Below are 10349 nucleotides of genomic sequence, written 5' to 3'. Positions count from 1 at the left end.
TGGCAGAGGCAGAGCAGCCTCCAGATAGATCTCCAGAGTAGAGGTTACCATACCAAGATTGACAGGAAACACCAAGGCAAGTGGACAAAGAGATAGAGGAGGATCGACAGTCGATGGCAGTTCAAGAGCAAACTGAGCTGCCCCAAGATAAGACAATCCAACAGACTTTAGATCCTGTAAAGATCCAGTCGCAGTTTCCCCTCACAATAGGCATCGTTCACGGAGAGCAAGAGATGGGGTCCTCGCAGTTTGTTGAGGATTTCGAAAATTCGACTATTTAGCAGGCTTCACATCTTTAGCAGATGTCCCGCTTTCTGAGATCTTGCCATTTCAATTCTTTGTGGTTGGTCCTTGGAGATCTACATATGAAAGGAATTGATCAGCTATTTTGGAATCAAGATTTACACACAGAGTAGCTGCACTAGCTCGAAAAAATAATAGAGTACGGGCAAGAACAAGGCATGTCGGACAAGAGTACATGCCTTTGGCTAGGTCCCGGGGCGAGGCTGTGTGTTAACGCCCCCTACAGGGTTGCCCTTGCCCAGGGGGAGACAAGGGGAAAGATGGAGAAACCCTAGGGTTCGAAACAGACGCGCGCGCACGAGAGAGAGAGAGAGAGAGAGAGAGAGAGAGAGAGAGAGAGAGAGAGAGAGAGAGAGAGAGAGAGAGAGAGAGACCCGATGGGTTCACAACCGTCTTGGGGACATGCATACTTCACATCGTGAAGTTTTCATTTGAGTTACAACCACTTGACATTGTGCTAATCCTTTCTATCTTTTCTGGTGCGTATGTCTTATCTAATTTTTTTGATCTAATGCTTCTTTTAGTGCTATGCTTCATTATGGTTGGGTCTGCCCTTGATCTTCGGAGTCATGCCAGAAACTCAGTACGCTGAACTTTGTGTTGATGTGTCATGTGACACATCTAACCCTATGTGTACGTGGACAAGCTACTTCATGATATGGGTTTAGTTCATTTCAGTTCAGTTAGATTAGGAAGTGATCTGGCACTTTTGTGAGTCTGTTCGCAGACCGTGCATGCCGAGACACTTAGATTAGATGCATATCCTCTGGTTGCACACAGCATGATCATCAGATTTCCATTAGAACCCATCAGGAGCATTTTTACAGTGCATAGACCTATTTTCCCTATTTTTGACATTTTTCACTTATTATTTTTGAGTGACTTTTGTTGGGAACTTGGTAGGGCAATTTTACCAAGCAAGTACATAAGAAACCTAGCGCTAGCACTTTCTGGTAGAAGAGGTAGCAGGAACACAACGTTCAACATGCAACTTCTCAGCAAGATTCCCCTCCCGCAACAAACCTAGCGTTTTCAGCCATCTGTAAGCCTAGCGTTTTAGCATCCACAAAAGCTTGGCGTTTTTGCATTTGCAGAACAACCGGCAATAGCAGGACAGCACATCTAGCGTTTTTGCATCAGAGCCCAATTTCAGCCCTAGCGTTTTTGGATTGCAGATCAACCTCGGCTATTTGCAGTTCCATCGCAACAAGACCACAGATAGCACTAGCGTTTTCAGAATTCAGCAGGTAGATCCTGCAGTACAAGTCCCGAACCTCGCAGATCTCACCTTCCCAGAGAAGATCCTCGCCGCACGGTCAGATCGAGCGTAGTTTGCAGTTTCAGCCCGGAAAACGCAGATTTCAGCATCTGCGTTTTTCAACGCGTCATCGTTGCATCGTCGTCATCGCCGTCGTCATTGACACAGAGTCAGAATTCAGCAGATAAAGATTTGCAGATTTCAGCCCTTCGCATTTTCAGATTTCAGCCCATCTCGTTGTCGTCCTCATCGTCGGCAAGTCCAAGCATTGTAGAGATTTTAGCAATCAATAGTGGTAGAGAGTGGGGCCTTCGGAGGAGGGTTTTGACAACATTTGGTGTCGTATTCTTCTCTCTCTATCTCTCAGTCTCATGCACCTTCATTCACAGTGTGCACCACTTTGTCTGTGTCCATTGCACTCTCTCACTAAAGGAACGGAAGGCTCTCCCTTTCGAACCCTTGAGCACAGTTTGGAGCACTCATCTTGAGCAAAGTTCAACATTCACTTCCACTGCACCGTACATGATGTATGCTCATGTGTGTGCGTGTGTGGTGTGTGTTGTGTTTGGGAGCATATGTTAGTACCTAGTTCTACACCCACTATTGGGCAGTGATGACGTTGTGGGGATGTCGTGGTATTTAATCAATACTATGCATGATGTAGCTGATGGTTATATTGTCTTGTGGGTGACTACCATGGGTCTATACTTTGCACTTTCCTTTAAGTGTGAATATGGGCTTATCCTAGATTCATCTAGGTCTAATTTTTAGTTGTATAGCGGACACGCAGACTTCACATTGTGAAGTTTTCGTCTGAGTTAAGACTAGTTGATATTGTGCTAATTGTTTCTATCTTTTGTGGTGCGTAAGCCCTATCAACTACTCATTTTTGTGCTAATTTTTCTGATTAAATGCTTCTTTTAGTGCTAGGCTTCATTACGGCTGAGTCTGCCCTTGATCTTCAGTGTCATGACAGAAACTTAGAACGCTGAACTTTGTGTTGATGTATGCTCATGTGTGTGTGCGTGTGGTGTGTGTTGTGTTTGTGAGCATATGTTAGTACCCAGTTCGACACCCAGTATTGGGCACTGAGGAGGTTAGTCGGGATGTCGTGGTATTTAGTCAATACTGTGCATGATGGAGCTGATGGTTATATTATCTTGTGGGTGACTATCATGGGTCTACACCTTGCACTTCCTCTAAGGGTGAATCTCCCTTGCAGATTAAAACCTTCTAGTGTTTATTGCAAATATCACGTTTTCAAGTAGATCACCATCTCTTTTTCTGCCAGTGTTTTCAGCCCACCAGTGTTTTCTGAGATGCGCATCAAGTCGGGCAAGAAAGGCAGAATGCACCAAGCATGTATGCAAGGATCTTATGCAGAAGAGAGTAGAATAATACGACGCCACTGACAAAGCGATGTTTGATCTTCCCAATTCGGTATAGGAGTAATAAGGCCTGATGTATGTGTGGAAAGACCAAATCTGTATATACATGCCCATCTGTATCTCTCAGTGCACGAGGAGTACTGCCAGGAACTCTCTCTTAATACGATTGAAAGAAATCCTTGTTCATCCCATCCCCCTTAGCAATGTCTCGGTCTCCATCTCTAAGGACAAGGAACATTCACTTAAGATAAGAGAGAACTCAAAAATTTAGTAGAACAACCGAGCAAGTGGGGTTTATGGTAATGTGTTCGGATTTTTTGTCACGTTTCACAACCACTGCACTTGACGTACATGCCCGACATGGCTTAAATTAAAGTGCTGCTCTTCCAACGCCAAACGACAAGAGATTACCTGCATGGGGAAGGTCATTTGCTGCCTGATATGCTTACTAGACAAACTCCATCCTTCCCTTTGCCTTGCTTGTGACAACACTAGGATAGCTACTTCAATCATTGGCACCCGAAAAATGCAACTGGTGGCTCTCGAGGGCTCTCACTAGATATTGGACTCTCAAGGATGTGGCATCCTTGAGAGTCCTCCATGTGGTGAGTGTGTTGACCGGCTGGGCCGGTGCAACAAGTCATCCTTCGGGCACTTGAACTTTGTGTAAGCCCCACCCCTTGCACAAAGGGCGCATGCTCAATCAAAAAAATGATTAAGCATTGCAGCAGATGCATCTGTGAGATTCGAACACAGGCGCCTGCAGGTATAGGCGAAGCCTAAACCACTAGCATATCCGTCTGCTTGTTCCCTGGCCTGTGTTCAAACGCTTTTAATGTTTAAACATGGGGGGGGGGGGGGGGGGGGGGGGGGGTTTACCTTTAAAAAGCATCCGGTTGCCGGTAAGCGGGACTCCCTGCCACGTCGGCAGAGGGTCCGAAATCTAGATCAACCCGCTCTCGAGCTCCAGAGTTGAGAACTGCCCAAGTGACCAACTCATTTAGGTCTTCAGTAAAAGTGTACGTGAATAGAGCATCTCTTGGGTTGCTCTCTCTGTGTGTGTGTGTGTGTGTGTTTGTTTAGCGCCCCTAGTTGTAGGGCTGGCCACCTGCTAGGTGCATTCCATGCCCTTTAAAACAGGCATTTCATGCTTGGTGTCAAGAGATTTTCTGAAAAGTTTTATAAAATTGGAAACATGTAACACATTCATATATATATGAGTAATTAACCGTGAAATTTCTGCATCATTGATTTCATCAATTTCATCAAAAGAATGACTCAATGACTCTTCTTAGCAAGGCCTCCTTTTGTACTATTAGGAATAAGGTCAATTCTCCGATCCTAGGGGTCTAGAAGGTGTAGAGAAAGGACCCTTAGTGTCCTTTCCCATGTCCTTTCCCAGTAATCATGGCAACCGGCGGGGGCGGGAGCCTTGATTACAGGAAAGGACACTAATTCCCAGCCGTCAAGGTCAGGGGCGCCATTCTTGAGGCGCCATCTGGCATTTGCTCAGTCTCTTAGGGTGAGATTCCACTCAGTCTCCAAGGCTGTCCAAGCCTGTCCGATTGGCTGCACTGCTTTCAGAGCCAATGATTGGCTAGAGGTTTATATTTTTGGTGCGCTGATGTGGCGAGCATCTGACTGTGTAGGGGAAGTATTCCTGCTCAGAAAGTACAGTTGATGGACGGCTGGGAGGGGCTGCCTCCCCGACCCCTGACCTTGATGGAGGTAAATGTGGAGGGTAATTATCTCTATATTGGTGCCATTTAGCACATGGCAGTAGAAGCTCCATTCCATTTACTGAGTGAATTGAAATTTTGGAACCCTTAGTCCCAGCTGAAAAGGGCAATAGTCAAGCCGACAGCCACCGAACAAGAACAGAATTGGACTCTCATTAACCTTTGTTAAAACTTTATTCTTGCAAGCCTCTCTTAAAATGGCTTGTTACAAACTTAATGTATGAGGACAAACCTGTGCAGTTGACATTCTTATAGCCACCGAGAGTTTGAGAGGGCTTACTCCCCATGTATTTTATTGGCGATGGCTTAGATAACCAATAAGGCTGGGCACCCTGCACTAAAAGCACGTGCGCACACAAATACCAATTGGGTCATCTTAGACATCAGAAAGTGAGAGTTTGGGGAGAGGAGGTGAGGATTGATTCCTCATCATCTACAAAATGTTTGGCAAATTGAACTCTAAATCATGCATGTTTTCTACTGTGCATGTTTGACAATATTGACAGCTGGTTTTGCATTCACTTCAAACTCCATCTTCAATCAATCCTCTCTCACCATTAATTAGTGGGCTCATTGCAACTTTTATAACCTGGTCCCTGCATCAAAATCAGCCCAATGAGTGGACTGAGGAGGAGGCTGCATAAACACATAGTTGCCCTCTCCGCCAGTTCCGAATAAATTTTCAGAGATCTGCTGCCAGTCATTGACATTAACGAGGTTATTCATGGTGTAATTGGCGCTACCGCTTTCAGAGCTATGGTGGAATCCTCCAGGTTGCATGCTCTCCGAAAGAGCCCTTTCGTGGTCTTTTGGGTGCCATGGATATGGAGAAAAATAAGGGGTTCCACCTAAAGTAGGCTCATGTGTCTGCTTTAGACCTCCTGCTAGCATATGTAAGGGTGGAGGAGGAACAATATGATGATTGTAGTTAACCTCTTGTTGATATAGAGGCAGCTGGCCTGTGATGGGTGTAGGCTGATTATCTGTCTCATAGTTTCTTGGGTTAAAGACAAGATAACCAGGCGTATGAGGCAATCCATGATTAGTATCAGGGGTTGGATTGGGTAAGCCTACATGACTAGCTATAGTACTGTGGTTTACTCCACTAACATTGATGCTGCCAGGTGCTGATGAAGAGGGCTTTTGCTGATGTGCCGATAATGTCGGTGGAGGTGAAGCCGACGAAGCCGCAAGTTTGGTCTTAGATCGCTTGTTCTTCCGTAGACCACCCCCTACTGGCACATTACGTAGAGTGCCCCCGTCTGTCCAATACCTCTTGCAATTCTTGCAAAAGTAGCGAGGTTGCGTAGTGCTGTAGTTGTTGTAGTAGCAAAATTTGGTTTCGGAGGAATTGCAGCGTGGGCACTTGACCATCTGTTGAGGATGGGGCCTCACCGCCCTCTTTGCCTCTGCTGCCATAGAGTGCTACTTCAATTGCCTGAGAAAATCTCACATAGAAGTAGCCTGTGGATTGAGCTGATAAAGAACCTCCTCTACACTTGATAAGGTAGCTTAGATGTATTTCTGCTGCTGCTGCAACCATGAATCAATGATCCATCTAGAACATTTGGTGGATGCAGAGTGGTTGATGTTTGCTAACGTTTTACGGTAGCCTTGAAACCTTAGCCCGGCCTACAAGCTGCTTGATTTCTGCATATCAATGTATGGGTGAGGTTCATGACAACTCAGTGTTTTCCACAAACATTGTGTTGAGCGCATGCACGCACATGCAGGTTGATCACAGATTCATCAACGTAAAACATTTGTGTATGCATGCATTGGCTAGGTATTTATTTGTAGCAAATTTACTGTGTGTTATCGTTCGAACATCGGTTCCCAAGTCTGTCTCTCTCTCTCTCTCTCTCTCTCTCTCAGTTTCTTGTGCAGATTTGAGAGTTTAGATAAAGTGTATAACAATTGGGCTGTGTTGAAGGCTGTATATTGGGCGTATTTTGAGTACTAGTTGGACTGGCGAGTGCACTCAATTACAGGATTTCAAACAACAGCTGCACGAGAGCACGCACACGCACACGCACACGCACACGCACACGCACACGCACACGCATACACACACACACACACACACACACACACACACACTCAATTACATGATTTTAAGCAACAGCATCGCACAAGCGAAAGCGCACGCGTGCACACACACACACACACACACACACACACTGTCTACTCTCTTGAAAGTGGGATAACTTACATAAACTTGCCATTTGTGTGAAGAGTTCACTCCTGCAGCATTCATATCAGAGAGGCGCAAACATTTGTTGACGGCACATGTAGATCAGGACTGGAGAGAGAGAGAGAGAGAGAGAGTGAGTTGCAGGGAGGCGAATTGTCTATGTTTATGAATGAGGGCGGGGGGCAGTGATTAAGAAATAGAGGGCCTGCGGCATCGGTAACAGAGGCAGCAGCAGCAGCAGCAGCGTGTGATGGGCTGCTGATGCAGAGGTTGGCTAGGTGCCCAACTAGCTGATGTCCTTGATTTCATAAGCAAGCAGCAGCAGCAACAAGAGCTGGGCAGTAACTACAACAGACGGGTCAATCATCACTTGCCAGGCGATATCATAGCTGCACCGAGCTGTGCGCGCGCAGTAAGAGAAAGAGAGAAAGAGGGCAGGTAAAGCTTTCCTAGTAAAAGACGAGAGAGAGAGAGAGAGAGGTGCCTCAGAGGTGTACGTCGTACGCAATAGCTCTGTGTGTTTGAGAGAGAGAGAGAGTGGAGAGCACGCGTGATGGATATGTCGACAATGAGGGGGACAATGGTAACTGTATACTCAGCCTTGTACTCGCTCCGCCTTCATCATCATGATAGCACCTCCTCTAGTGGAGATGATGGGCGCTCCTGCACTTCAACTCCCAGTGCCACCACTATACGCACGCACACACTCTAATGGGAGAGGGAGAGAGAGAGCGCCTCTAGTGGCCCTCCACTATTCATATTTGCACGGAGAGAGAGAGAGAGAGAGAGAGAGAGATTTGCGCACCTAATCTAGTAGATATAAAGACTTTGCACTTGTGTAATCTCTACATGGGAGTAGTGACAAACAAGCACTTTCTTACAACCGCATTCAAAACAAGGGAGACGGTAACCACGTGGATATTAGTAAACACCCCATGTCTGTTGCCATCAAGGATTAGTGGTGGATCGTGCTCCTCATGTTAAGTCTACAAATACAATGTAAGGCTGGCTTCAGACTCCAGAGGTGGAAGAAAAGCACGTCCAAGCAGAACACAGGGTGCTGAGCTCTTTCGCCGCCCTAGTGTTCACACAAGGTGATAGCCATAGGGGGTCCCTTTGCTTGCATGGTAATGCTCCATTGGTTGGAGAAGAAAAGCGTCAAGGTGGAAGTGCTCACGAGGGGAAGGGGGGAGGGGGGGATCGAAAGCAAAACATGGCAAGGCGGAAGAGAAAAAGGGAATCTCTTCCTTGATGTGGCTGCCCGATCAACAGTTTCCGCTGCCTTATGTGAACAGGACAGCGAGAGAGAGAGAGGTTCTGATTGGCTCGCAAGAAAAAGTCACCTCTACGGCCATGCGATGTGAATCCAAGTTAAGGGCGTGTTTGCACGGCTAGGATTGAACCCCAGCCTGCATATGTCACCAAACGAAACCACCCTTCTCAACTCTGTTGATTTCGACAGAGTTGCAAAACCCCGTGTTCTACCCCCGCCCTCCGCAAGGCAACCAGAAGAGAGTCCACTGTGTTAACAACTCCTAAACATTTTTGTTGATGCACGGTAGGGGTAGAACACCGCTCGTGCGAATCCACCCTAATAACAATGTTGTATCAAAACCTACTTTGAGTTGACGCCCACCTTAAAGCTTCGGCATTGGCATGGTAGTCCTTTCGGACATCTCTTGGATGGGGGCCTTTTTCTGCCTTGCTCGCCTTGGGCATGGCAATTCTATCGGATGTGGGCCTTTTCCTACCGGTTGAGAATCTTGGACTACCAAGGCATATCCATTTTCTATTGGAATGAAAAGGGTACGACCCTTGTCCTCAAGTGCATCATTGTGTGGGAATGATTCTCCTTTGATTCCTTAACTTCACCTCCGGGTGGCGTGACTAACACGGGGACATGCAATAAATGACATGGCATGAAAATATTTTATACTCTGGCGAGGGAGAAACTTGCTTCCTACCCCCATTGATAGCAAGCCTGTTGGAGGCTCTTTTCCCCTCGTCGGCTCTAGCCTTAGAATATGTTACCAAACCTACTCTTTGACTAATCTTATTGATATCAAGGCTTTGAGCATACACATCGTATACCTCATATCGCCTTTGCCAATTAATTATTTTCAAATATTGGAGGTTAACATGAATATTGTTGTCCCCAAAGAGTTGGTCTAACTGTAAGGTTTTGGCCTCTCAACCTACGGCTTGTGGGTTCAAATGCCCCATTGGGTCACACTCTAGAGGGACACCTTGTGCTCACGTGGTGTTCATGTTGCTAGGGCTCTTGCCCTTGGACACTTGAGTGCATCTGTTACCATATACATGTGGTAGTGATGTGTGTGAACATACTAGGACCGTCGGGGCATTTTTTCCCTCTTTAGGAGGTTTTTTCCCCCGTGCATTGTATATACGCCCATCACTCTAGGGCTATCTATCTTTCCATTGCACACTAAGTAACACACTCTCTATTGTGTGCCTTGAGCTTCCTTCGTTTTCTCCAAGCTGTGTGTGTTTCTCTGCAACCTTAATTCCAACAATTGGTATCAGAGCAGGTCACGTCCTCCCGGGCTTAGTCGCCAGCTGCTCCACCACACGCCTGCTCACTTTCTCCGATTTCAGTGAGCTTTGGTGAGCATTCGCAGGTCGACAAAATTTTTGGGATAGCTCAAAGAGCTAGGTCTGCTCAGATTTTCGATTTGGGCTCATTTCGGCCTCCGTTTCCACTATAGGCAGTACTGCACAGGCTATTTCGTCATTTTGTGCAGAATTTCTGTCAGTGCCGTTTTCTGCATAACAGGTGCCTTATAGTCTTCTACGGTTTGTGCTATATAGCACAGGTTGCTCTCGCTCCGTTTCTCCTATTTTCGGGCAATTTTCACATCAGGTGCAGCATTTACCATGGCTGACAACAACAACACAGATGTGTTCAAGATATTTGCTGCTGAGGACAGGTTGGATGGGGACAACTATCTTATGTGGGCTTATATGATGCAACATGTTCTTGTGTCAAAGGGTGTCTGGAACATTGTGCAGGGCATTGATGTACGTCCTAGTTTTGAGGATGTAGGCGATGTTGAGGATGTTGCAAGTCTTGCTGCAAGGATTGCAGCTGTTAGAGTTGTTTTGCCTACGGTAGAACAAGCTCATTGGGATGTTAAGGATGCGCAGACTCATGCATTGATTGCGTTGTCTGTGAAACGCACCATTGTTCCTCACATTCGTTCAGCAAAATCTGCAAAACAGGCTTGGGATATTTTAGCAGGTCTTTATACAAGCCGCAATGAGGCTAAAATTGCTTTGCTGCGTAAAGAGCTGGAGTCGAAGATTATGCACGAGGAAGATGATATGGACACTTTCCTTGCTAGTGTCAAGGATATCAATGAGCAGCTTATTTCTACAGGTGAAGTCATTTCAGATAGTTTCCTTGTGCAGACTGTTCTTGATGCCTTACGAGATTCCTACCAGACTTT

General features: G+C 46.2%; 1 protein-coding gene across 1 annotated transcript; it reads right to left on the bottom strand.

The window, feature by feature from the left end:
• Nucleotides 1-4819: 4819 nt before the first annotated feature.
• Nucleotides 4820-7526, bottom strand: LOC147465322 (uncharacterized). The gene is made up of 2 exons (XM_086519375.1): nucleotides 6901-7526; nucleotides 4820-6338 (listed from the first exon to the last, which is right to left on the bottom strand). Exon 2 carries the CDS (start codon nucleotides 6105-6107, stop codon nucleotides 5271-5273), a length of 837 nt encoding a protein of 278 aa, XP_086375501.1. The 5' UTR covers nucleotides 6108-6338; nucleotides 6901-7526; the 3' UTR covers nucleotides 4820-5270.
• Nucleotides 7527-10349: the final 2823 nt, after the last annotated feature.

This window comes from Adiantum capillus-veneris, chromosome 1 (genome assembly GCF_014529385.1).
Source record: "Adiantum capillus-veneris isolate H3 chromosome 1, ASM1452938v2, whole genome shotgun sequence".
NCBI classification, from domain to species: domain Eukaryota; kingdom Viridiplantae; phylum Streptophyta; class Polypodiopsida; order Polypodiales; family Pteridaceae; genus Adiantum; species Adiantum capillus-veneris.
Note: the sequence above shows the minus strand (reverse complement) of the source record. Positions and strands in the feature narration are given on the sequence as shown.

Excerpts from the sequence above, each read along its gene's own strand:
- LOC147465322 (XM_086519375.1), bottom strand. The coding sequence starts at position 6,107 with ATGGCAGCAGAGGCAAAGAGGGCGGTGAGGCCCCATCCTCAACAGATG.